This window comes from Chrysemys picta, chromosome 4 (genome assembly GCF_011386835.1).
Source record: "Chrysemys picta bellii isolate R12L10 chromosome 4, ASM1138683v2, whole genome shotgun sequence".
NCBI lineage: Eukaryota > Metazoa > Chordata > Testudines > Emydidae > Chrysemys > Chrysemys picta.
In genome coordinates, this window is record NC_088794.1 from 86,542,941 (window position 1) to 86,570,787 (window position 27,847).

The window sequence follows — 27,847 nt, forward strand, 5'->3', positions numbered from 1 at the left end:
GCGGAAGTGAGCGCTCTGTACCATGGAGCTGACGGCAAGCGGTGGCTAGAGCGGCGGGCAGTCGGGGCCGCTCTGCGCGGCGGGAGGCCTGCTCAGTGGGGCCGGCGGGGCAAGATGGAGGAACGGGTGTACCGGGCAGTGTCCGGGGGCCGCATCGCGCTGCAGCGCCGCCAGTACAGCGCCTCCTGCCGGGAGTTCTCGGTGCGCTGCCCCCGGCTGCAGCTGCGCTCGCTGAGCGCCGCTACCTGCTCCGTCTGGCTGGCGGCTTACGGGCTCTTCGTGCTCAGCCAGGTACCGAGCGGCTCCCCGGGCCCGCCCCGACCGCGCCCCCTGGGTTCGGCCCCGGCGGGGGCCCCTAAAGCCTCCTCTGCCTTGTCCGTCGTGCGGGCGCCCAGGTCCTGCTCCGCCACGTGCTCCCAGCCCCTTCCGAAATCCGCCTTCAGGGGAGCCCTAGTGTCAGCCCGCGTCCCCTTCGCCCCATCGGGGTTCCCCACGCACATGTCCCACTGCTCACTTATCATGGGCTCCCAGTGCTGCAGCTCCAGGCGGGCACGGAAATCTGGAAAACAGTTTGTGGCATTATTTAAAAGAAGGGACCTTTCTTTTGTCCCAGCTCGGCTACCCAGGGAATCCCTCTGTCCCCACCACTCTCGCACACAGACACCAGGCAGCAGCCAGTGCCTTAAACCGCACAAATGCCATGTTCATTTAGGCCTGCTCTACACTATGGGTATGTCTACACTACAAGAGTAGTTCGATTGTACTTAAATCGAATATGTGGAATCGATATTACAAAGTCGAACGTGTGTATCCACACTAAGGACAGTAATTCGACTTTGTGAGTCCACACTAACGGGGCAAGCGTCGACATTGGAAGCAGTGCACTGTGGGCAGCTATCCCACAGTTCCTGCAGTCCCCGCTGCCCATTGGAATTCTGGGTCGAGCCCCCAATGCCTGCTGGGGAAAAAAATGTGTCGAGGGTGGTTTTGGGTAAATGTCGTCATCCAACCGTCACTCCCGCCCTCCCTCCCTGAAAGCGCCGGCGGGCAATCAGTTCGCGCACTTTTCTGCTGAGTGACAGCGCGGGCGCCACAGCACTGTGAGCATGGAGCCCGCTGCGACCATCGCTGCAGTTATGGCCGTTGTCAACACCTCGCACCTTATCAGCCACTTTTTCCAGAGGCAGATGTTCAGAAATCGGGCGAGGAGGCTACGGCAGCTTGATGAGGACATGAAGTCTGAGAGTGGCACAGACCTGTCACAAAGCACGGGACCCCGCGCCGTGGACATCATGGTGGCAATGGGTCATATTGATGCCGTGGAACGGCGATTCTGGGCAAGTGAAACAAGCACTGACTGGTGGGACCGCATAGTGCTGCAAGTCTGGGATGAATCCCAGTGGCTGAGAAACTTTCGCATGCGGAAGGGAACTTTCCTTGAACTTTGTGAGTTGCTGTCCCCTGCCCTGAAGCGCAAGGACACCCGGATGCGAGCAGCCCTGACTGTCCAGAAGCGAGTGTCCATAGCCCTCTGGAAACTTGCCACGCCAGACAGCTACCGGTCAGTCGCGAAACACTTTGACGTGGGCAAATCTACCGGGGGGGGGTTGTTGTGATGCAAGTAGCCAAGGCAATCGTTGATGTACTGCTGTCAAAGGTAGTGACCCTGGGAAATGTGGAGGCGATCATAGATGGCTTCGCAGCGATGGGATTCCCAAACTGCGGTGGGGCCATAGATGGAACTCACATCCCTATCCTGGGACCGGACCACCAGGCCAGCCAGTACATTAATCGAAAGGGCTACTTTTCCATGGTGCTGCAAGCACTGGTGGACCACAGGGGACGTTTTACCAACATCTACGTCGGATGGCCGGGCAAGGTTCATGACGCTCGTGTTTTCAGGAACTCTGGTCTCTTTAGACGGCTGCAGGAGGGTACCTACTTCCCTGACCACAAAATAACTGTTGGGGATGTCGAGATGCCTATAGTGATCCTCGGGGACCCAGCCTACCCGCTAATGCCCTGGCTCATGAAGCCCTATACAGGCACCCTGGACAGTGAAAAGGAACTCTTCAACTACCGTCTGAGCAAGTGCAGAATGGTGGTGGAGTGTGCTTTTGGACGTCTCAAGGGGAGATGGAGAAGCTTATTGACTCGCTCCGATCTCAGCGAAACCAATATCCCCATTGTTATTGCAGCTTGCTGTGTGCTCCACAATCTCTGTGAGAGCAAGGGGGAAACCTTTATGGTGGGGTGGGAGGTTGAGGCAAATTGCCTGGCTGATGATTACGCCCAGCCAGACAGCCGTGTGATTAGAAGAGCCCAGCGGGACGCGCTGTGCATCCGGGAGGCTTTGAAAGCTAGGTTCCTCAGTGAGCAGGGTAACCTGTGACAATTTTGTTGGTTTACAGAGAAGCTGAATCTAGCCCCGTTTCTTTACCCAGTGACTGTTCACAATCCTCTCCAGTTTCATACCCCGTTCACCCCCTTCCAACCCACATTTAAAAATAAAATCACTGATAATTTGTTAATGAACAACATTTTATTTATTACTGTTTTTGCGGGAAAGTGTTGAAACTGGGACGCAGACTGGTGGGGAGCGGGTGTAGTGTACTCATGCAAAGGACGCTTCTAAACTCGAGGAATGCCAGGCTCCTGCTTCTACAGTGGTCCGCACTGGCGGACTGATTGTTTGAACGGAGCCTGCCACTCCTCCTGTTCGGGACTCTGTGTGTGGGGGCTATGTGACTTTGTGGCAGGGGGAGGACGGTTACAGATTCCCTGCTGCGTGGCTCTGTGATCCAGGATAAGGACCGCTGCATAAGATCTGTAACCGCCCTCCCACCGCCAAAAAATCTCATAGCCCGCCGCCCCCAACAGACAATGAAAACCGCCTCCCAGACTGACCAGGGTGCCTAGTGACTGCACTGTGTGTGTGACCTGCTGCTGAACCTGCCCCTGTGTCTGTACCAACCACCTTTCCCCCCCTTAAAACAGACTGTCATCTAAAAAAAACATGATGGAAACAGCAATTAACAGAAACGTATTTTTTATTAGCAAATGGACAGTTGGGGGATGAAACTGGGATGGGGGATTGGGTGATGCGGGAAGGAAAGGACTTATCAAATTTTGGGGAATGACAGCCTCCTGCCACTTGAGCAGTCTGCAGGGGTAGAGTGACAGTTTTCACGGGCTCTGCAGCCCCTCCTCCTTGGTACTTTCGGTGAGGGGGGTATGGGACTTTGTGGAGGCGGACGGTGGTTACACATAGACTGCAGCGGGGCTCTGTCCTCCTGCCTCCGGTCCTGCAGAACATCCACAAGGCGCCGGAGCATGTCCGTTTGCTCCCTCATTAGTCCAAGCAGTGTTTGAGTCGCCTGCTGGTCTTCCTGCCGCCACCTCTCCTCCCGTTCGCTGTGTGCTCGCTGGTATTGGGACATGTTCTCCCTCCACTGACTCTGCAGGGTTGCCTCGGCTCGGGAGCAGCCCATAAGTTCTGAGAACATGTCGTCCCGTGTCCTTTTACGTCTACGCCTAATCTGCGACAGCCTCTGGGAGTCTGATGACAGGGTAGGTCGGGAGACAGCCACAGCTGTGGGATGGGAAAAAGGGAGTGAATTCCTCAGAAAGATAAATTTTTGGGTGAACAAAGAAAATAGTCTTTCTCTGTGAAAAAGACCATTCACAGCACCTATCACATGCGCACTCAGGACAAGGTCGAATTTTCGGCCTTCGCATTCAGTCCCTGGGGTCCTGCAGTGCAGATCACAGAATCGGAACAGCACAGCAGAATTTGGGTAGCGGGCTGACATGGTAAGCCGTAGACTTGTGGCAGCTTAAAACTTTAATAATAGCACTGCCCTACTTTCACGTTCAAAGCAATGCTCCTAGCGTTGGCCAGTTCCTGCTGCCAGCAATCCGGCAAGCATGAACTCTGCCCCGTCCCACCCCTCACGGCTGTCCCCGGGAAAGATCCCTCTATGCTGCCCCTCTCCCACCTCCACCGCATGGCTGTAAACCGCCGGTTACAGTTCTGTAAAGGAACAGGGAAGCAGTCCCAATACTAACATTGCCCTAATTCAAAGCAGGTGACCATGAGCGACATCACTCTGATGCGTATTTCTGACAGCGAGAAAGAACGCATGCTTCGGGAAAGCCTCCAAAGACCAGGGCCGTATGCCGCCATGCTGTGCAAGGCAATGATCCCGGAGTACTTGATGGTAGCCTGGCGCGGAAACGTTTCCTACTACGGAGGACACAACAAGGCCGCTCTCCCAAGGAACCTCATGCAAAGGCTTTCCAATTACCTCCAGGAGAGCTTCATGGAGATGTCCCATGAGGATTTCTGCTCTATCCCCGGATATATTGACCGAATTTTACTGTAGCTGCACTGGCAAGGGCTAAACAGTACAGCGCCTAGGGCAAACCAATCAAGATTTACCGGACATTGTTAGATTTTTTTGCAGCAGTTGCACTGCCAAAGACTAGAACTTTAAGTGCCTAGGACAGTCTAATCATGAAAAAGCCACAGTTAATATTTATATTCTTTTATAAATAAATGTTTACATGTTTAAACCACTTACCGGCTGATCCTTCCCCTGATTCTGGGTCCGGGTTAACGGCTGGGGACGGTTGGTAGGGGATCTCTGTGAGGGTGATGAAGAGATCCTGGCTGTCTGGGAAATCAGTGTTGTAAGCGCTGTCAACTGCCTCGTCCTCCTCATCTCCTTCCTCTTCTTCCCCGTCCACTACCATCTCAGAGGAAGCGGGCGTGGACAATATCCCATCCTCAGAGTCCACGGTCAGTGGTGGGGTAGTGGTGGCGGCCGCACCTAGGATGGAATGCAGTGCCTCGTAGAAACGGCATGTCTGCGGCTGGGATCCAGAGCGTCCGTTTGCCTCTTTGGTCTTCTGGTAGCCTTGTCTCAGCTCCTTTATTTTCACGCGGCACTGCGTTGCATCCCGGCTGTATCCTCTCTCTGTCATTGCTTTGGAGATCTTCTCGTAGATCTTTGCATTCCGTCTTTTCGATCGCAGCTCTGAAAGCACGGACTCATCGCCCCACACAGCGATCAGATCCAAGACTTCCCGATCAGTCCATGCCGGGGCCCTCTTTCTATTCTGAAATTACATGGCCATCTCTGCTGGAGAGCTCTGCATCGTTGCCAGTGCTGCTGAGCTCGCCACGATGTCCAAACAGGAAATGAGATTCAAACTGCCCAGACAGGAAAATGAATTCAAATTTTCCCGGGGCTTTTCCTGAGGGCTGGTCGGAGCATCTGAGCTCTGACTGCTGTCCAGAGCGTCAACAGAGTGGTGCACTGTGGGATAGCTCCCGGAGCTATTAGCGTCGATTTCCATCCACACCTACCCTAATTCGACATGGCCATGTCGAATTTAGCGCTACTCCCCTCGTTGGGGAGGAGTACAGAAGTCGAATTTAGGAGACCTCTATGTCGAACTAAATAGCTTTGTTGTGTGGATGGGTGCAGAGTTAATTCGATTTAGCGCTGCTAAATTCGACAACCTGCTAGTGTAGACCAGGCCTATGACTTTAATTCGGATTTAGCAGCGTTAAATCGAATTAACCCTGCACCCGTCCACACAACGGAGCCATTTATTTCGAAATAAAGGGCTCTTAAAATCGATTTCTGTACTCCACCCTGACGAGCGGAGTAGCGCCAAAATCTATTTTGTCAATTCGAATTAGGATTAGTGTGGCCGCAATTCGATGGTATTGGCCTCCGGGAGCTGTCCCAGAGTGCACCATTGTGACTGCTCTGGACAGCAATCTGAACTCGCATGCACTGGCCAGGTAGACAGGAAAAGCCCCAGGAAAATTTGAATTTCATTTCCTGTTTGCCCAGCGTGGAGAGCACAGGTGACCACAGATAGCTCAGCTCATCAGCACAGGTAACCATGCAGGCCGATAATCGAAAAAGAGCACCAGCATGGACCGTACGGGAGGTACTGGATCTGATTGCTATATGGGGAGAGGATTCAGTGCTAGCAGAACTTCATTTGAAAAGACGAAATGCCAAAACTTTTGAAAAAATCTCCAAGGGCATGATGGAGAGAGGCCACAATAGGGACTCAGATCAGTGCCGCGTGAAAGTCAAGGAGCTCAGACAAGCCTATCAAAAAACAAAGGAGGCAAACGGTCGCTCCGGGTCAGAGCCGCGGACACGCCGCTTCTACGCCGAGCTGCATGCAATTCTAGGGGGGGCCGCCACCACTACCCCACCTGTGACCGTGGATTCCGGGTCGGGGATAGTCTCATCAGGTACACCTGAGGATTCTGCGGACGGGGAAGAGGAGGAGGAAGAGGAGGACGAGCTTGCAGAGAGCACCCAGCACTCCGTTCTCCCCAACAGCCAGGATCTTTTTCTCAGCCTGACTGAAGTACCCTCCCAACCCTCCCAAGCCAGTATCCAAGACCACGACCCCATGGAAGGGACCTCAGGTGAGTTTACCTTTTAAAATATAAAACTTGTTTTAAAAGCAAACGGTTTTTAATGATTACTTTGCCCTGAGGACTTGGGATGCATTCGCAGCCAGTACAGCTAATGGAAAAGTCTGTTAACGTGTCTGGGGATGGAGCGGAAATCCTCCAGGGACATCTCCATGAAGCTCTCCTGGAGGTACTCCAAAAGCCTTGCCACAAGGTTTCTGGGCAGCGCAGCCTTATTCCGTCCTCCATGCTTGACCGCGCCATGCTTGCAGCAAGTAATCTGGTATCATTGCCTGACAAAGCCTGGCAGAGTATGGTCCCGGTGTTTGCTGGCATTCAAGCAACATCCGTTCTTTATCTTGCTGTGTAATCCTCAGGAGAGTGATATCGCTCATGGTAACCTGGTTGAAATACGGGAACTTAATTAAGGGGACAGAGGTGGCCGTTCCTACTGGGCTGTTTGCCTGTGGCTGAAAAGAAATCCTTCCCTGCAGTTAGCCAAGTGCAGGGGGGGGAATTGGCCCTGAGCTTTTCGCGTTTGGCTAGCAGGGATCTTCCCTGTTACCAGCCACGCAGTGGGGGGAGGGGTACAGCGATCATCCCAGAGAATTCATGGCGGGAGGGGGAGACGGGGGGGTTAGTTTGGTTTCTGCAGGGATCTTCCCTGATACCTGCCACGCGGTGTGGGGAGGGATAAAGCGATCATCCCAGAGAATTGGATGGGGGGGGGGGGTGGTTAGTTTGTTTTCTGCTGCTGAATGTTAACAGGAAAACCGCAGCAGTCAACGGGCTTTGCTTTGTATGTGGGAAAGGAGGGCGCAGAAGCCGAAAGACAATGGCTTACTATGGCTGCATGCAAGCTGAATTCTGTTGCCCGGACCTGCGTCTGTGATCTCTAACACCAAAGCCACAGGCACTCAATATTAAGATGGAAAATGCGACCTTGTACTGAAATCACATGTGCTATGTAATGTGAATAGTGTTTTTCACCATGAAAGAGTATAAGCATTGTTCTGTAAAATGTATCATTTTAAAAACTTCTCTCCTTTTTTTCAACCCTCCCTCCAGCAGCTGCAAATTTTTCAAGCCTCCCTCCTCCGTCCCGAAGGCTATCTCAGATAAGGCGTCGGAAAAAGAGGACGCGAGATGAGATGTTCACATATAATGGAATGCACCCGCAATGAAAGAGCTCATTTGAATGAGTGGAAGGACACTGTATCTAAATTTAGGAAAGATGCCAGTGAACGTGAGGTCATGAGGGACGCTCGAGATGAGAGGTGGCAGGCTGCAACGCTGGGGCTGCTGCGTGAGCAAACGGACATGCTCCGGCGTCTGGTGGAGCTTCAGGAACGGCAGCAGGATGACAGAGTGCCGCTGCAGCCGCTGTATAACCTCCCTCCCCCCTCATCTCCTCCATATCCTCCTCACCCAGACGTGTAAGAACGCGGGGGGGGGAGGCTCCGTGCACCCTCCCACTCCACCCCAGTGGACAGCCCAACCAAAAGGCTGTCATTATATTGAATTTGTTCAGTGGCCTTTTACTTCCCTCCTATCCTCCTCCCAAACCTCACCCAGATTACCTTGTTGGTTCTCTCCCTATGTTTATTATCACTTAATAAAGAATACATGATTTTTGAACGATAGTGACTTTATTTCCTTTGAAAGAAAGCTGAGGGAACGGGGAGGGTGGGTTCCTTACAGAGAATGAATGAGTCAATAAAGGGGGCGGGTTTTCATGAAGGAGAAACAAACATTAATTTCACACTGTAGCCTGGCTAGTCATGAAACTGGTTTTCAAAGCTTCTCTGATGCACAGCGCTTCCTGGTGTGCTCTTCTAATCGCCCTGGTGTCTGGCTGCGCATAATCAGCAGCCAGGCGATTTGCCTCAGCCTCCCACCCTGCCATAAAGGTCTCCCCCTTACTTTCACAGAGATTGTGGAGCACACAGCAAGCAGAAATAACAATGGGGAGATTTCTTTGGCTGAGGTCAGAGCGAGTCAGTAGCGATCGCCAGCGACCTTTTAAATGGCCAAATGCACATTCTACTACCATTCTGCACTTGCTCAGCCTGTAGTTAAACAGCTCCTGACTCCTGTCCAGGCTGCCTGTGTATGGCTTCATGAGCCATGGCATTAAGGGGTAGGCTGGGTCCCCAAGAATAACTATTGGCATTTCAGCATCCCCAACGGTTATTTTCTGGTCTGGGAAGTAAGTCCCTTGTTGCAGCCCTTTAAACAGAGTAGTGTTCCTGAAGATGTGAGCATCATGAACCCTTCCCGGCCAGCCCACGCTGATGTTGGTGAAACGTCCCTTGTGATCCACAAGTGCTTGCAGCACCATTGAAAAGTACCCCTTGCGGTTTATGTACTGGGTACCCTGGTGCTCTGGTGCGAAGATAGGGATGTGGGTTCCATCTATCGCCCCACCACAGTTAGGGAATCCCATTGCAGCAAAGCCATCCACTATGACCTGCACATCTCCCAGAGTCACTAGCTTTTGTAGCAGCACCTCAGTGATTGCTTTGGCTACTTGCATCACAGCAGCCCCCACAGTAGATTTGCCCACTCCAAATTGATTCCCGACTGACCGGTAGCTGTCTGGCGTTGCAAGCTTTCACAGGGCTATTGCCACTCGCTTCTCAACTGTGAGGGCTGCTCTCATCTTGGTATTCTGGCGCTTCAGGGCAGGGGAAAGCAAGTTACAAAGTTCCAAGAAAGTGCCCTTACGCATGCGAAAGTTTTGCAGCCACTGGGAATCGTCCCACACCTGCAACACTATGCGGTCCCACCAGTCTGTGCTTGTTTCCCGGGCCCAGAATCAGCGTTCCACGGCTATAACCTGCCCCATTAACAGCATGATCTCCAAAGCACCGGGTCCCCTGGTTCGATAGAATTCCATGTCCATGTCCTCATCACTCTCGCCGCCGCGCTGCCGTAGCCTGCTCCTCGCCACCTGGTTTTCCAGGTTCTTGTTCAGCATAAACTGCACGATAAGGCGCGAGGTATTTACAATGTTCATGACTGCTGTCTTGAGCTGAGCGGGCTCCATGCTTGCCGTGGTATGGCGTCTGCACTGTTCACCCAGGAAAAAGGCGCGAAACGGTTGTCTGCCGTTGCTTCCTGGAGAGGGGGGAGGATATACCCAGAACCACCCGCGACAATGTTTTTGGCCCCATCAGGCATTGGGATCTCAACCCAGAATTCCAATGGGCGGAGGAGACTGCGGGAACTATGGGATAGCTATGGGATAGCTACCCACAGTGCAACGCTCCGGAAATCGACGCTAGCCCCGGTACATGGACGCACACCGCTGAATTAATGTGCTTAGTGCGGTTGCATACATTTGACTTTATACAATCTGTTTTCCAAATTTGAATTATATACATTCGGATTAATCCCGTAGTGTAGACATACCCTTAGCCGAGAAAGGCATAACAGGAACCAGTGGCTGAAAGTTAAAGCCAGACAAATTCAAGTTAGAAATAAAGCACAAATTTAACATTGAGGGTGAGTTGGAAGAAATGAGCAGGGAAGTGGCAGATTCTCTATATCTTGATGTCTTCAAATCAAAACTTTCTGGATGCCTTTCTGAAAGCTATGCTTTAGTGAAACTGAAGTTGTTAGATTCAGTATAGGGTAGGGCTGTCAATTAATTGGGGTTAACTCATTTGATTAACTTGACAAAATTAATTGTGATTAAAAAATTAATCAGGATTAATCACGGTTTTAATCACACTGTTAAACAAGAGACTACCAATTGAAATTTATTAAATATTTTGGATGTTTTTCTACATTTTCATGTATATCTTGTATTCTGTGTTGGAATTGAAATCAAAGTGTATATCTTGAATACAAATATTTGCACTGTAAAAATGATAGAAGAAATAGTATTTTTCAATTCACCTCATACAAGTACTGTAGTACAATCTCTTTGTCCTGAAAGTGCAACTTACAAATGTAGATTTTTTTTGTTACATAATTGCACTCAAAAACAAAACAATGTAAAACTTCAGAGGCTACAAGTCTACTCAGTCCTTCTTCTTCTTCAGCCAATCGCTCAGACATACAACTTTGTTTACATTTACAGGAGATAATGCTCTTCTTATTTACAATGTCACCACAAAGTGAGAACAGGCATTTGCATGGCACTTTTGTAGCCAGCATTGCAAGGTATTTACGTGCAGATATACTAAACATTTGTATGCCCCTTCATGCTTCAGTCACCATTCCATAGGACATGCTGATGCTCGTTAAAAAAATAATGCATTAACTAAATTTGTGACTGAACTCCTTGTGGGAGAATTGTATGTTCCCTGCTCTGTTTTACCCACATTCTGCCATATATTTCATGTTATAGCAGTCTCAGGTGATGACCGAGAACATGGTGTTCATTTTAAGAACACTTTCACAGCAGATTTGACAAAATGCAAAGAAGGGACCAATGTGAAATTTCTAAAGATAACTACAGGACTCAACCCAAGATTTAAGAATCTGAAGTGCCTTCCAAAATCTGAGATGGACGAGGTGTGGCGCATGCTTTCAGAAGTCTTAAAAGAGCATAACTCTGATGTGGAAACCATAGAACCCAAACCACCAAAAAAGAAAATCAACCTTCTGCTGGTGGCATCTGACTCAAATAATGAAAATGAACATGAGTCGATCCGCACTGCTTTGGATGGTTTTCAAGCAGAACCCATCATCAACATGGACACATGTCCCCTGGAATAGTGGTTGAAGCATGCACATCTGTAATCATGTAAATATCTTGCAACCCTGGCTACAACTGTGCCATGAGAACACCCGTTCTCACTTTCAGGTGACGTCGTAAACCAGAAGAGGGCAGCATTATCTCCTGCAAATGTAAACAAACTTGTTTGTCTGAGCGATTGGCTGAACAAGAAGTAGGACTGAGTGTACTTGCAAGCTCTACAATTGTACATTGTTTTATTTTTGAATGCGGTATTTTTGTACATAATTCTACATTTGTAAGTTCAACTTTCATGATAAAGAGATTTGCATTATAGTACTTGTATTAGGTGAATTGAAAAATATTATTTATTTATTTTTTTACAGTGCAAACACTTGTAATCAAAAATAAATCTAAAGTGAGCACGGTACACTTTGTATTTTGTGTTGTAATTGAAATCAATATATTTGAAAATGTAGAAAACATCAACGAATATTTAAATAAATGGTATTCTATTATTGTTTAACAGTGCAATTAATCGCGATTAATTTTTTTAATTGCTTGACAGCCCTAGTATAGGGGTAAGTGGGTGAAACTCTATGGTCTGTGATATACAGGAGGTCAGACTATATGATCTAATAGTCTCTTCTGGCCTTAAACTCTATGATCCTGTGAAAAACGTGTCCTAAAAGGCAACATACTTGGGTTCTGCTGAATTTACTGGGGGAGCTGATTAAGGGCTTTGGTCTGAGTACATCTAGGCCCCAGATGTAGAAATCTAGGTGCTAGTGAGCATGAACACTGACTCCACCTGACTTCAGCTGCTATGATGGCTTATGGAGAGCGAGATGATGCACCAGGTAGCTGAGACCCTGATAATACAGGGCAAAGTGAATAGAAAGCCAGTTCCTAGCAAATGGATGTAATATATCACTATTCAGGAAAACTGACTGATGTTGCTGTTAAGTGATATTTAGGGGTAGCCCCATGTAGAGCATTACTGCAATTCTGCTTGAGCTGAACTTCTGCCAGTTCACAGCCCAAGTCTTGGGCTCAGTCAGGCTCTGGGAAAGCAAAGATGCTCTGTCATCTTCATTTGATGAAAATGAGTCAGAGTTGCATGACAGCCACATTCTGATCTCATTATCTTTCCAGACGCCTCAGTTAGTTTGTAAGCTCCTTCAGGGCAGGTCAGGGCAGGGATCACATCTTTTTATGTATATTGAGCGGTGTCTAGCCTATTCATGGGTACCGGATCATATACACAGAACAGGAGAGATGAGTGTCTGGAAACCCACAGGAGATATTTCTTGGGGGCAGACAAGTGATCACTGAGAATAATTCTCTCAAATTTTTCTGACAGGAAAGAAGGGCACGCCACTAGCAATACCATCTACATACTCATGGTCATGTGTCAACAAGACCTTGTGGGCAAAGATTTTAAAGACTGTTGACAGATCTAAAAGAATGGGCATAAACATCTGACCTTTAGCATTACTAGGAGATTGTGAACAACCAATGAGACCAGTGCAATCTCTATAGTGTATACTGAGGCCAAAAGATGGACTGAAAAGGATCAAGAAAGTCTGAGGACTACAGTTAACACTAGCATTGCCACACTATGACCTTCTCAGTGACCTTTCCCAGAAAGCAAAGATAAGAGACCAGGGAGGTAATTGGCAAGGTTGTCAATGTCAGAAGATTGTTAAATCCTTGCTCAATAAACTGCCACTTGTTAGTGGGGGGGAATTGTATCCTAAATTCCTGTAAGAAGGCATTCATCTCAGTCAGCAATTGCCCCCAGTGCCTTCCTAGAATCATAGAATATCAGGGCTGGAAGGGACCTCAGGAGGTCATCTAGTCCAACCCCCTGCTCAAAGCAGGACCAATCCCCATACAGATTTTTGTCCCAGATCCCTAAACGGCCCCCTCAAGGATTGAACTCACAACCCTGGGTTTAGCAGTCCAATGCTCAAACCACTGAGCTATCCCCCCCCCAAGCTGTGAAGAACACTGATCCAAGCTGTACACCATTGGTTGAAATTCTTCCATTACCCAAAGAAGCTGAGCCTCAATCTCACCTCCCTCTTAGTGCAGCGCAAGACCCCTTTCTCCTGTAACAGTGCTAGTGAGCAATCCAGCATCATTCCTCCTTCAAGACAGCCACTAAGGATTATTCAGTTTGGGAAGTGGCATGGAATGAGTTAGAACAACAGAGTTTTGGTCCGTTAGTGATAGAATTAATATTTCCTATGCCCAGCAATGTTCTCTCTAAATTGGTCCCGGGGATAGGGCACTAGATCGTGAGTCAGGACACCCGGATTCTATTCACAGCTCTTCAAATGACTTGCTGCTTGAGTTTAGTCTAATCAGTGATTTAGCACTTATTATTTATCTTGTAGTAATACCAAAAGGTTCCAAGATCAGGGCACCATACAAACACCTAGCAAAACACAGTTCCGTTTCCAGAAAGCTTACAGTCTAAATATGCAAGACAAAGTATCGAAGAAAGGGATGAGTATTACTACCATTGTACAGATCAGGGTACTAAGGCAGAGAAATTAAGATTAATCAAAGTCACATGTTAAATTGGTGGCAGAACTAGAATGTGAACTCAGATCTTCTGATTCCCAATGCGGTGCTTGAAGAACAAGACTACCCTTACTCTCTAATCACTCTGGGCCTCTGATTCACCATCTATAAAAAAGGGGTAATACCTGTCTACCTTTGTAAGTGCAACTGCATCATAATCTGCATTTATATGACAGGCTGTCTTGTATGATGTAACTTGGTGTTTTGGGGCAGAGTTAGTAGAACCCACTGGTCAGCTATAGGTCCCCCTCCAGGCCTGATCCACTGAGGATATCGGTCTGTTACAGCGCTCAACCACAGAGCTTGGCACTTAATTAAGTTCAAGGTGTAGAGACCCATGCTTCCTGATCTAGAGGTTAGTCCACAGTGTGTCAAGCAAGATGGCATTTGTCAAACTTTCATGGATGAACCTACAATTTATTGTACATAGCCCTATGCCGATACTCACATGCAGTTAATTGCAGGATTGGAGCCTAAATGTCTGCTTGGTTTTCTTTACAGAACAGCATGGTGCTCTCAGCTGCTATATTTATCACTCTGATTGGCTTGATCGTGTACCTGCACTTTGTGAAAATTGACCAGGAGTCTCTGTTAGTCATTGGCTCACTTGGCATCCAGATGACCTCATCCTATGCTTCAGGCAAAGAGAATACAACCTTCATTGAAATGAGCCAGGTGAAGGACGTAGTCATCAATGAGGCTATCTATATGGTAATCATCTCATACAGCCTTTCTTCTTGTACAGCATAATCAATACTGCATCTGATATGTTTTCCCACGTGCTTGTGGCTAGGGACAGTTGTTTTAACTGGGCAATGGAATGGTCAGATTTTGTTGTCAAGGCTTGATGTTCTTGGACTAGTGTGGTGTCCTTAGTTTCACCAACATTATGTTCTTTATTCCTTATTTCTCTCCCCATTGCACCATCTTTTTCCTCTCTGAGGGCATGGCTACACTCGAAACTCCAAAGCGCTGCGAGTGTGGTCGCGGCACAGTGGCGAGTGTGGTCGCTGCAGGTACTCCACCTCCACACGGGGATTAGTTTACACTGGCGCTTTACAGCGCTGTAACTTGCTGCGCTCAGGGGGGTGTTTTTTCACACCCCGAGTGAGAAAGTTGCAGCGCTGTAAAGCTGGAAAGAGGACATTTAAAGCAAAAGGCCAGGTTCATCCCTGATGTAATGAAGTTGATGGTAGTGGATTTTCTTCAGAGTGAATTTGGGTCAGTTGTAATCATTCCCTCCTGTGCTATTTTTGTGAGTTTTGGGCCCGATGTCAGACACACCAAATGGCTTATAAATCAGAAGACAGACCACAATAAATCTCATTATGTTTCTGGTTTTCTGATTTTGTTTAAGGTCTTACAGGAAAGGCTTACATTAAATGTGGCTAAAATTGCATATGTATTGGGTGACAGTGGAGGGAGGGAGTTGCAGTTTCAACGTATTGTAATGTAAACAGGGCCTTAGACACTGAGGTGCTTGTGCTGTGTAGTGTTTTGGGATGAAATATTTGTGTGTGTGTTTGTTTTGTTTGCTTTTTTTCCTGTGTTTGTTCCCTTCCAACGTAGACCATGTCCAGTTGTGCTTGGCTTGTAAGATATGAAGAGATCTCAGCTGTAGGTGGAATGGCTGCAGGAACTCCATTTTCCTCTGAAAAGTATTTAAGAGAACACTTTTGTAGTTGATTGGTATAGAAAGGAGATACCTGGCTTCTTGAAAGGAAAGAACAGGAAAACCTCTTGGAGTTCATAGCACTGCAGTGCAGATCTTAAACGTGACCTGCAAAAGAAAAAAACTGAGCTTAGACATGGTTTTTTTTCCTTCATTTTGATGGATAAAGAAGGCTTGAAAGTCTTTTAAAATTTTTGTTTTTTGTTGCTTTAAGTATATTTACGTCTGATTAGTCTGGAAGACTCTGTGTGCTGCATTAAACAACAAAATGTTACCATGTTTGAACACAGTCGTGAAAAAGTGTGTCTACTAACAGGATGTCACTGACAGCATCTTTGTAGTCAGTGCAGACCAGGACAAATCCTTTCTTGATTCTTCACAATCCTGTTCAATCATGATATAATTTTATAGGAAAGACAAATCCTATGATAACTGGAGAATCAGTAAAATGATATCATGAGTCAAAAGGGTAAGAGCGGAAGGAATTTTTAGTCAGACCGTTTAAAACACTTTTTGTGTTTGCTTTTTGTTAATACCTATTGAACTACAGTGACTAACGAACATTTTGGAAAAATGATGTCTTTGTTAAAAATCCAGCACCATCACCCTTTCAGTTAAAGGGAAAGAGATCACAATATCTATGCAATAAGAGCCTTAAAAGATCCTCCAGCAAACCCCAGAAAAACAGGGCATTCCTGAGATTTCTAAGGTAAAACACAGTTTGGAGATGAGAGGAGACCACATCATTTTAAAGCAAAAATTGTTCCTCATTTAAATCAGTTATTGGTACTGAGTCATCTCAATATGCCTTACCCCTTCCCTCAGGCCACTTTGGTTAGGAACAGATCCCCTCTCACTGATAATTTAAGGTACCCTTATAACATTCTCATGCTTTATTGGTTTTTGCTTTTGTTTTTTAGCAAAAAGTTATCTATTACCTGTGCATCCTTCTCCAAGATCCCCAGGAACCTCATGGGGTGTCTGAGGTGGTGCCACTGTTTCAGGTGAGAATTAAATGGATTGTGGAGAGATCCAGATTTGTATTTTGTTGGTATTACTAGGGTTCTCAGCACTTTTCATTCCATAATCCCTCACTCAGCCCATTGCAGCTGCTCTCTCTGAGATGTGCCTCGGAGTCTGCAAGCTTGATTCCTACAGCACTTTACAGCAGGTGCCACAGGAGCGGTAGAAATTAGTGTTGGGAAAACACTTTTGGCTCTCGTGTAGTCCGTTCTGGATTCAGAGTAGGAATAGGAAGATGTGCAAATCTTAACCCAAGAAAAAGCTAGGTCAGCCTAGGAACCAAGACTGCTGAGTTTCATAAAGCTCTGCTTATCTGGCATGTGTGTGTAGTCTCATCCTCAGGCTATACAGTGCTGCCACCAAAGGGACCCCTTGGTGTCTGAGGCCGTGGCTACACTCAAAACATCAAAGCGCTGCCACGGGAACGCTCCCGCGGCAGCGCTTTGAAGTGTGAGTGTGGTCGCGCTGCAAGTACTCCACCTCCACGAAGGGATTAGCTTACAGCGCTGGGAAAACAGATCCCAGTGCTGGGGCACTGTTTACGCTGGCGCTTTACAGCGCTGTAACTTGCTGTGCTCAGTTTTTTCACACCCCTAAGCGAGAAAGTTGCAGCGCTGTAAAGCGCCAGTGTAGCCAAGCCCTCAGTAGAGTCTCAGCTACCCAAGCCAAAGGTTCTGATAAGGAGGTACTCTGAAGTAAGTGGATTGTCTCTCCCTTTTTTAACCAATGACAATCAAAGGTATTGAAACAGAAGTGGTGAGCTGAGACCTCTGCTTAACATTACCTTGTCTTTCCTCTCTTCTCTGCCCATTTATTTGTATGATCCACTTGTTGTGACTTGTCGTAACATAGGTTATGAGCTCTTTGGGGTTGGGAATTTCTTTTTACTGTGTGTCTGTACAATGCCTAACACAATGGGTTTTCCTTTCATGTTCCTAGGCGCCACTGAAGTACAAATATAGTAATAACAAATTTTTGTATACTTTGTATAATGTAATGACTTTACAGCCTTCTCTACCTGTGAAAATTACCTACTGCTGAGTGTCAGGTTTTAGCCATGGTTTCTGAATCACTACTGAACACAATTTCATAGAATATCAGGGTTGGAAGGGACCTCAGGAGGTCATCTAGTCCAACCCCCTGCTTAAAGCAGGACCAATCCCCAGACAGATTTTTGCCCCAGATCCCTAAATGGCCCCCTCAAGGATTGAACTCACAACCCTGGGTTTAGCAGGCCAATGCTATTCAGCTGCCTACCATCAGCAACATGTGCAAAGATCTCAAAGCTACTTACCAATGTTAATGTATTAAGCTTCTTCAGCAGATCCAACGCCAGAAAAAGGATTTGCTGGAACCCCTGTCACTTGCAATGAGTGAATTCCATACAGCTCCACCGAGAATCCTGGCATGGGACTGTGATCTTAGCTGCCTCTATTCATTGTCAATGACAAAGGGATAGGCTTGCATTTGGGTGTGGTTTCTCTCACCCACCCAACTCTGAACAATGCTACTTTCAAGGGTATACCCTGATACTTGTATTTGATTCTCCTTTAACCACTCACTGCCAAGGAGCTAGGAAAGAGGCTGCTTTAATCTGAAATTCAGTACCCCTCAGTAATTCTCACCTAAGACAATCTAACATACTCACTTGAGGGTGCATTCACAGATACTTTAACAGGTTTCAGAGTAGCAGCCCTGTTAGTCTGTATCCGCAAAAGAACAGGAGTACTTGTGGCACCTTAGAGACTAAATAAATCTGTTAGTCTCTAAGGGTAGGTCTACACTTACCTCCGGGTCTGGCGGTAAGCAATCGATCTTCTGGGATCGATCCCGGAAGTGCTCGCCGTCGACGCCGGTACTCCAGCTCGGCGAGAGGAGTACGCGGCATCGACGGGGGAGCCTGCCTGCCGCGTCTGGACCCGCGGTAAGTTCGAACTAAGGTACTTCGAATTCAGCTACATTATTAACGTAGCTGAATTTCCTTACCTTAGTTCCCAGTGGGGGGTTAGTGTGGACCAGGCCTAAGGTACCACAAGTACTCCTGTTCTTTTAACAGGATCAGTAACCTCTTGTTGCCTCTGCTATACAGGGTCTTTATTTCTCTATGCTATGCCAACTTTAGAAAAGGCAGTTTTAGTTAATACAATTTACCATCTGACTGAACACGTCTGCACTGACCTGACCTATTGTTCTCTCAAGCTGCCATTGGCAGCATTTACAAAGATAGCTTTTATGTGGACTTCATACTGCAGTGCTGTTTTGGGAGCTCAAAAGTCATAAAATCCTGGGGACTAGATGACTCAGGTTAGGAATGGGATACAGAACCTTTCACCTCTCTGTTGGCTTTAATCTGATCCAGGTCAGTAGTGACAGAAAATCATTATCCTTTGACAGCCATTTAGTGATTATGTGGAATGAATTGGTGGTTTCAGTCCACTTCCTTTCCTCTTGTGGACAGTAGTAGAAGAGGCTAAGGACTGTGTAGTCTGAACTCCCCTTTCTTAAAGGTAGATCCTCTGAGGCAGGATCCAGGTACATTGGGTCAATGTGAGGAAAGCTGTTTCTCATGGTAAATAGAGGAGGAAAAATATATGTAAGGTAGTGTGGGGGTAATGATTAGGTTATGGGTCTGAGAATCGGGACACCCGGGTTTTATTCCGCAGTCAGAGACTGATTTGCTTTGTGAAAAATCCTCTCACCCTCTGTGTGCTTCAGTCTTACCTATCTGCAGAATGTAGAATAACACTTAACCATCTTTATAAAGTACTTTGAGGTCCTTGGATGACAGGTGCTTTATAAATGCCAGTAAGTAATAGTATTCTGTTTCCCCATCATAAGTGATATTTGGACCACATGGATGTTTTGCATCTATGGTATTGATGGCTTATTATAAGGGGGTCAAGGCTGGGAAGCACAGACTAACAGTAACATAATACTCTTGGTGGAATGCATTTTGGCATTACATGCTATATACACCAGCTTCATAGTGTTCAGTATGATATATGTTCAAGGCCAATAAAAAGAAGCTGTAGAGACCTCACCACATCCCCCTGTTTACTGAGTTATAATTAAAGCCCAAGGACCACTGAGGCTTAGCAAAGGTTCATTAGTAACTTGCCAGGAACCTAAAAGCCACACTTGATTAGTATAAGAGGGAGCCAATTGCAGTAGTGCCCTTCTTTATTATGGAGGTATGTCTATCTCCTGTCAACCAGGTCTTTCTGGTTTCTCTGTAAATACTCCAAGTACTGATAGTGAACGATTGCTCCCTGTCTCATATCACATCATTTGTTCCCCACCCTCTCACGATATATGTCTGTTTCACTTGTAACACATGTATGTATTAGAATGTGCAGTCACATTTTTTTCTTTTCTCTGCATCTGGCACTGATTTACTGGGCCAAATTAAGCCATTGAATTTAGCAATCACCGCTCCTTATACCAATATTCATTTTGGCCCATTGTGTAAACTTGGACAAGTCCTCTGAATAAAATCAGTTTATTCGTCAATAAAAAAGATACATGTTTACTTTGAAAAAGTATTGTGAGGCTTAATTAGTTTACAAAGCACTTTGAGAACTTCTGAAAAAATGTTGCTATTATATTATTACTGAAAAGTCAAGGAATTTTAAAATGGAACAGTGTTACTGACATATTGTTGGTGAAATTGGGAAGTTCAAAGTTGTGGTTCCTGTGATAATTGTAACTCTGTCCTGTTGCACGTGTATATTGAGGCATTAAATTAAAGCTCAGATTTAGTAATACAGAATGCTACATGTACAAAGGATACAAGTTACAGTTTCTGTGTGACCCATCAACTTGAATATTCTAACCTCTGAGTGTTTAAAACCTCAACCATAACATTGCATTAACTTAAAGAACAAAGTGAATGTCCTGTTCTTTAAAGGTACTGAATTGACAGCCTTGAGGACTGAAGTCCTCTAACCACAGGACAGATACAACACAGGTTATGCTCATACAATCATTCCCCTCCAATCTGCTTTAGCCCTTCCTTGGAGCCTGATGGATCACCTCGAGTTGTATGCATAGGAGAGGAGTTCCCTCTCTAGAGTCATCATCTCGCTTCAGGACAATAATCTACTGCAGATGCCTTGCTTTCAATGGTAGCTTGCTTTGTGTAAGCCTTCTTCCCACTCCTTCCTCCATCTGATGAATGTTACTGTGGATGAAGATTAAAACTCTTAACTGTTCAGCAACCAGCCCAGAGCTTGACTGTTTTTTCTTGACCTCTAGAGCTCCAAGCCACGTCTAGACTGTCTGGTTGAAGTATACCGAAGTTGCCAAGAAATCCTGGAGCAGAGGAAGACTTAAAACTTCACCAGAACTTCAAACTAAAAAGCTCATCAAGGTAGAAAACTCACAGCAAACTAGGATAGATTGTATATTGCAGTTGTCCTTCACTAGATGATGCATGTAGACTGTGATCCAGCAGCAAGTGAAGTTGTTACTAGTGCCCTTGCTGGTGATCCACTGTTATGGAAAAAATTTCAGCCCATGCACAAAATCTATCCCTGCCAAGATGATGATGTAAAAGTTAATAATAAATTTACTTGGCTGCCCAAAATATTAACGCAACTCAGATTAGTAGAATTTTTCCAAGACTGGAGCCTCAGAGATGGGATTTCCTTCCCCACTGCCCACCCTGCCAACAGAGGGAAGGGACTGGGTATGGGAAGATCATGCAACAAATTTATACTCCTTTAATAAATCCTGAAACAAATTCTGGTAAGCATACAATACAATCTTGGCTAGATTGCCAATAAACCCACAAAGGACAAACAAACCAAATGCCCTATATAGTGAATATTTGTGTTACATTTTTGTTGTGAAATTCTTTAAACCTTTTGTTTGAAAAAGGAGGTATCGTCCCTAAATAGGCCAAAGCCAAGCAGATGTGCAAAGAGGACAGCTCTGGTTCTCTGGTCTGAGGAGAGCGAAGAGAAAGGAAACTTGCCCAGGAAAATGCCAAACTTATGTGATCATTTAATTGTTTTCTGGACAGTTTACTGGTTACTTCGTTTGGATGGCAAAGGCCACCTATAAATGTCTGGGACTCCTTGCGTGTGTGGGGAATCTTGCCACTGATAATATAGTGTAATGCGAATGTGTGTAAATAAAGTTTTTAGTGGCTTGTGCCCTTGGGAGTATTTCATGGTGTGAATTTGTATTGTACCTCATTGATATCCTGAAGATTATTGTAACTTTTAACTAATATCACCTAGAGGTGTGGGGCTTTCATAATTATAATATAACATGGGCAGCTCAAACTTTGCCCATCTAAAGGGCATGTCAGCAGCTCATCAGAAGCTTGTGGCTCACACATAATTTGCATAAAAATGGAGCTAGTTGTGTCAGTATGCAGTGCTCCAGCTGCTAAGATAGCAGTGGCTCTGAAAATGTTAAATTGGCATTTCTTTCTGAAGTGTATTATTACATGTGACTAATTGTTTGTTAGCACATAAGGCCAGAGCTCTGGGTTCTGCCACTGACTTCTGGGTGGCCTTGGTCAAGCCATTTAACCTTTCTGTGCTTCAGTTTCTCACCCATACTTTAATTCATGTCTTAATTACTGAAGTCACACCTGGAGCTGTACAGACTTTAAGAGCTAAATCCTGCCCTGGCATAAGCTGGTTGGACTCCGCTGAACTCAATGAAGTTGCATCCTTTAAGAGTGGGTGCTGTAAGCCCAGGCATAATTGAGGTTTGGCCTTTTAAGAGTGGGAAGCCATGGGAAGTGTAGTTCCCAGGAGGGACTGTTTGGGGTCCTGTGACTAGGGACTCACGTGACTAGCAGGACTATGTAAGAAGCAGTCTGTGGTTCATGAGAGAGGGGAATGAAGGTATGAGGTGGGGTGGTTTCTCCTTTGTAGTAGGCCTCAGGAGACAGCCAGGTCATCGGGTAGAACAGAGATGGAAAAAGACTTGAGAGAGATCTAGAGACAGGATAGAGAAAGACCGTGAGGAGGGGCATTGTCAGAAGGAAGTAACCTGGGCAGGATAGTGCAGAGGGATGTTGAAGAGAGTTGATGCTCAATTAGGGGGTCCAGGCTGGGACTTTCATTGAAAGTGGGAGGAAGTCCCCCATCTATGATTTTGTGCCAGCAGGGCAAATAGACTGTTGAGCCCAGGAAGGTGGTAGAAGAGGACTTATAGCCCAGTGAGGGTGAAGATACTATGTGGCTCTGTGAGGGTGTCCGCTGAGTGAACAGGAAGAACTACCTAGTCTGAAGAGTGCTGGAAAGTTGTTTTTTAATGCCAGAAGGGGTGGAGTTCTTTAGCTGGAGGCCTAAGTCACCTCAGTGACCCCAAGCACTGAGAGCTGGAGGCCCACCAGAGAGAAACATTGGGTCGGAATGGGAAAGTTGAAGCAAGTGCATGCCCAGAAGCCAAGGGAAGTAAGGCCATCTTTTTAACATACCTACTTGCATCCAGGCTGGTTTTGGCTCCTAAAAGTCACAATTAAGTCACAATTTGACATCAAACTGCTACTGAAATGCTGATTATGATATAATGAAACAAACACAGTTTGAGTCACTGACAACTGCATTTTATTAAGAACAAAAACAAAATCTCACAGTATCTCACAGTTATCCTTTTACATACAGCACAGCAGTTAGGCTTCTGTTATTCAGTATCTCACTCTACACTTTAGAAAATGTCCAGTCATTGCCAAGAGTGTTGATGAAAATAAAAAATTAAATTCTCTACCAAGGAATCAAAAAAATAGTTAAGCTATCTACACAGTTTTCTGAAGTCAGGTAAGCTATAAATAAGAGGTATATGGTGGCATTCACCAAAGTGGGGGTGTTCCCTGAAATGCTCAAGTATTGGTGAATGCTCACAAGATCTAATGCCTAAAGGATCAACATGGCATGCTGTCAAGTTTAAAGTGCAGTTATGGTCAGAAAAATGACAGTAAAAATGGACCCCTTCTTACTCAACTTCTCTGCTTCTTGTGTGTGAGTCAAATCATTAATATAACAAGTAGGGCTTTGTGCATCATTAACACAAGTAACAGCTCAATTCAGACTGAAGAATCTTTGTTGCAGTGCAGGAAATTGAAAAAAACAACAACCCTATTTGACTCAAATTGGCACATTTGTACTGGGATTACAGAGAGAGAATAAATACCGGAGACCACAATGTCAAGATATGTAGTCACTTTTTTGACTATATCTGCAACTTTTAAAAGACTAAAAATCAAAACTTTGTCAAAATTATTCTTTGACTCAGAAAACCCTCAGCTCATCTCAACAGTGTGATGGGGAAGTCCCCGAACACGTGAGAAGTGGGTAAATTACAGTATGTGCAAATCAGGTCTCCAGGATTTATCAGCTCCAGCTTGCTGTTTCTGGCACATTAACTTTCACCAGCACACCAGGCTTTCTATATTTTAAAGCCCTAAAAGGATTCTGTCAAGGAATTGCTTAGAATCATACAAAATAATTTTCCCAGTTCCATGCTCTTCACTATTTGTGCCTAACTAGTCATTGGAAGCTTGAAATTGAAACCTGTTTCCTTTCTGTAATGTCCTCCTTGTATACACTGGCTTGTTGTTGTAAGGTTGCTTGTAGTGTGCTGGGTTGTATACGCTGGTTTGCCGGGTTGCCGATGGGCACAAGGTTAAGTACATTGACAATAACAAAACAGTTTGCTCATTGTGAATGCTGGGCTGGAAGAACAGGTTTGTTATGTAGAACTGCCATGGGGGCTGGATTCTTTTGGTGGGGTGCCCATGTCAGCTAGGCAGTGCACATAGTTTGTTATAGGGTTGTTCGTGGCTGCTGGGGAGATGACAATGTTTGTTTGTTTTTAAGTTTTTTAGAAAGCTAGAAGATTGATGAGCACAGTATAAAACCTAGCTAGGTAGATTTGTGTCTTTGAAGAACAATTTTAAAAAAATCTATGTGAAACCTCTACAAAAAAATTCACATTTTGACCCTTCCGACTTTGGGACTGGTGAAACAGCACTATTTAGGAAGGCCTGAAGGTAGGGTGACCAGATCACCAAAGACAAATATCGGGACGCCGGGGGGTGGGTGTGACGTGGGCGGGGGGGCGTGGCGGGGGGGCGTGGCCAAAAAAAAAAAAAAAAAAAAACCTTCCTCCGCAAGTGCTGGAGGGAGGCCCGGGAGACTCAGGGGAAGCGCGGGGCCGGGGTGAGTAAGAGTCCGGCCTGGTCCCGAGCAGGCAGGACTCAGTCGGGTGGTAAGGAGAGGAGGGGGGTGGCCCGCGGGGCCAGGCGGCGGCTGTTCTCCCCCCCCGGGCAGCGGGACTCGGGAGCAGCCGCTGCTGCAGCTCCCACTGCCGCGGGGGAGGAAGCGGCCATGGCGCTTGGCAGCTGCGGCTCTGGCGCCCCCGAACCCCCCGATCCGGGGCCTGCTGCAGGGACCCAGCAGCGCGCACGCTGGGCCCAGCCCCTGGCCAGTGTCTGGGCTGCTGCCCAGCTGGTGCTATCGCGCGGCGGCCCCGGAGTGGGGGCAGCAGGCCCCAGCCCCCCCGTCCCGCAGGGGAACGAACGGGGCTGGGCTGCCGATGCCTCCGCCCCGGGGCCGCCGCGCGATAGCACCAGCTGGGCAGCCCAGACGTGCCTAGCCAGGGGCTGGGCCCAGCGTACGCGCTGCTGCAGGCCCCGGCTCGGGGGGTTCGGGGGCGCCAGAGCCGCCGAGCGCCATGGCCGCTTCCTCCCCCGCCGCCTGGCCCCGCGGGTCGCCCCCCTCCTCTCCCAACCACCCAACTGAGTCCTGCCTGCAAGGGACCAGGCCGGACTGTTACTCACCCCGGCCCCGCGCTTCCCCTGCGTCTCCCGGGCCTCCCTCCAGCGCTTGTGGAGGGAGGGGGAATGGTGAGCCCGGGGAAGAGGCGGGGATTCGGGGAGGGAGCCAATCGGGGGAGGAGGGGGCGGAGTCGGGGCAGGGGGGGGGGGGGGGGCGCGAGCACTTCCGGGCTCGAGGCTCGGGGCATTTCCTTGTTTGTCCGGTTGTCCCGACCGCACGTCGGTCGGGACGCGGGACAAACAAGGAAATATCGTGACGGTCCCGATAAAATCGGGACGTCTGGTCACCCTACCTGAAGGACAGTATTTGTGAATATAATTGCTAGCCACTTCCCCTTACGCTAATGGTATGGTGGAAGCTGGGGTTTGGAAGTAACCGCACCTATGAAATTAGTGTGGTCTAGCTCTTTCTAAAAACTACACCAGTTGCTGGACGACATTATAAATACAAAACTCATTTGCCTTGCCATCCCAATTCATAGAGATCACGTGCAGTAATGTTATACAGTAGTGAACACATCCTGAAATACATACAATATAGTGGTGAACACCAAGATTCTTTGAAAGCATATGTCTGGCAGGGGACTGTGCAAGATAAATACAGCCCTGTGGTGGAGACCTAGCTTTTTGTCCATTATATAGACCAGCATGGCATTCTATGGTACCTCAGTCCTGCAGGAGTAAGGACATCGTCAGACATCTGTTCCAGCCCTATTCACTGTTTACTAAGTTCTCAAAATGCCGAGATGTTGCCACATTTCTGCCCTAATTTTACTAAAACAAAATTGCCTTGTCCTTTATTTTAAAGTAGTATTAAACTCTCCCTTTTCTCTATAATATGCTCTTTTCAAAGATAGACTATGACATTTATTTGCTTGTCAGCTTAGCTTCTCTTCCATCTAGTCAACTTTATTTTTTCCCTTTCCATGTCTTTCTTAGACCACAGGTAAATACAGGCTCTTGGCTGCATCAGCTTTTGAATCTGAGCACCGATCACATTGAGGTGTCAGCACAGCTGTGGGGTTAAGTTCACTTGTAGTCTTGGTTTGCATGCATATTCAGCAGCACAGTACAAAATATTGTAGGTCATACAGAAAGACTGGCCATTTTACCTGTTGTTTTGGGGTTGGCAATAGTGAATTTGAACACCATCGGAAAGTCTTTGGAACATGGAGGACATTCACCAGAGCATAGGGTTAATATTGTACCTAAACTACATGATAGGGTCACTATAAAGCTCCATTATATTTCTCTTTACACTCTGGTAATTGCCCTGTTTTGGTGCATGTATTTTCTGATCCAGGAATATAAAATTTGGCATACTGGCCGTATTCAGTATGAAGTATCCTTGCACAAGGCTCATACCACAATTCTCATCACTGTGTATTATGTTTGAAACACACAAAAGTCAAAGTCCCTTGCCCAAGTTGCTTACAGTCTAATTCAGGTGAAGGACAGGTAAGTTAATGATTCAAAAGTGAAGTGGACAGACAGCATCTGTCAGGAGACGAATGGTGAAAAGCTGCTGAAAAGGGATGTGTTAAGGATACAAGAGAGCTCACGAGGAGTGCAAGAAGTGGAAGACAGTTTCTAGGCATAGGGAATGGTGACCTGAGACAAGGTGTAAAGCCCAGAATGGGAAGGGACATGCTTGTAAGAGCAGCTTGAACATGATATGGAAGTAGGGTTGCCAACCCTCCAGGATTGTCCTGGAGCCTCCAGGAATTTAAAGATTAATCTTTAATTAAAGATTACATCTTGTGATGAAAACTCCAGGAATATGTCCAACCAACCCTACGATGGAAGGAGTGCAAAAGCAAGTGAAGAGATTCAGAGGGAGTGACGTGATTGGAGCAGCAAGTAGAGAAGATGACCTTAGCCACAGTGTTTAGGATAGCATGTAGCAGAGAGAAGAAATGTGGACAGACCCCAAAATCTAGTCTTTAGAAAAGAAAGAATATTACCTCTAAACATACTTCATACCACACTAAGGAGAGAGAACTGGAGTCTGCATTAAAACAGGATACATAAACAGCAAAATCACAGCAGTCCTCAACTCAAAATTGGGCAGCTTGCCCACAACAACACTGAAACCCAAAGGCACTGAGAACAAGCACTCAGAGCAGTGTGGGCCCCTTGGTAGTACGGGGCATGGAAGGAAAGAAACACTGGCTTTGAGCCTCCCAGAGCTTTTTAGTTGGCGTTGTGCTCATAGGCGAGATGATGCTCAGAGAAGGAGGTGCAGGAGACAGGAGGGGAGTCAGTGCACAGTAGTTAATATAGCTGGCAATTAGAAGAGTCACCTCAACAATCTGCGGGAGAAAGAAAATGATTAACAGTAGATCAGTTAGAGGGAAAATGCACTTTGGTTTCCAGTTCCCATGTGCAGAGAAATTGCTGAGCATGGCAATGTCTGAAAGCTGAGTTGCTCTATTTAGGGCTGAGCGAATACATTTAGGGCTGGGTTGAATGGATCAATCAGTTTGAGGCCCGTGCCCATAAGGGGCTTGCCAGGTTGAAAGCACAGGAGGATTAGTGCCGAAAGGAAAGGAATGATTCCTCAGGAAATACACCAAAGGCCTAGCTGGTTTTAATACACAGTTTTTCTGCTGCCAGGTGGAAGGG

General features: G+C 46.7%; 2 protein-coding genes across 8 annotated transcripts in view; one reads left to right on the top strand and one right to left on the bottom strand.

Moving 5' to 3' along the window:
* On the top strand, positions 1-21,593 carry PIGH (phosphatidylinositol glycan anchor biosynthesis class H). The gene is made up of 4 exons (XM_065592918.1): positions 1-291; positions 14,232-14,441; positions 16,323-16,406; positions 20,680-21,593. The coding sequence occupies exons 1-4, from the start codon at positions 115-117 to the stop codon at positions 20,755-20,757; spliced, it is 549 nt and encodes a 182-aa protein (XP_065448990.1). The 5' UTR covers positions 1-114; the 3' UTR covers positions 20,758-21,593.
* Positions 21,594-22,977: 1,384 nt separating this feature from the next.
* Positions 22,978-27,847, bottom strand: part of PLEKHH1 (pleckstrin homology, MyTH4 and FERM domain containing H1) — a 95,851-nt gene continuing 90,981 nt past the window's right edge. For all 7 annotated transcript variants that reach the window (XM_065592913.1, XM_065592911.1, XM_065592915.1 and 4 more), the window contains 2 exons: positions 25,516-27,534; positions 22,978-24,430 (listed from right to left, as the gene is read on the bottom strand). In XM_065592913.1, coding sequence (XP_065448985.1) covers positions 27,340-27,534 — 195 coding nt within the window. In that variant the 3' untranslated portion in view covers positions 22,978-24,430; positions 25,516-27,339. The remainder of the gene's footprint in view (positions 24,431-25,515; positions 27,535-27,847) is intronic.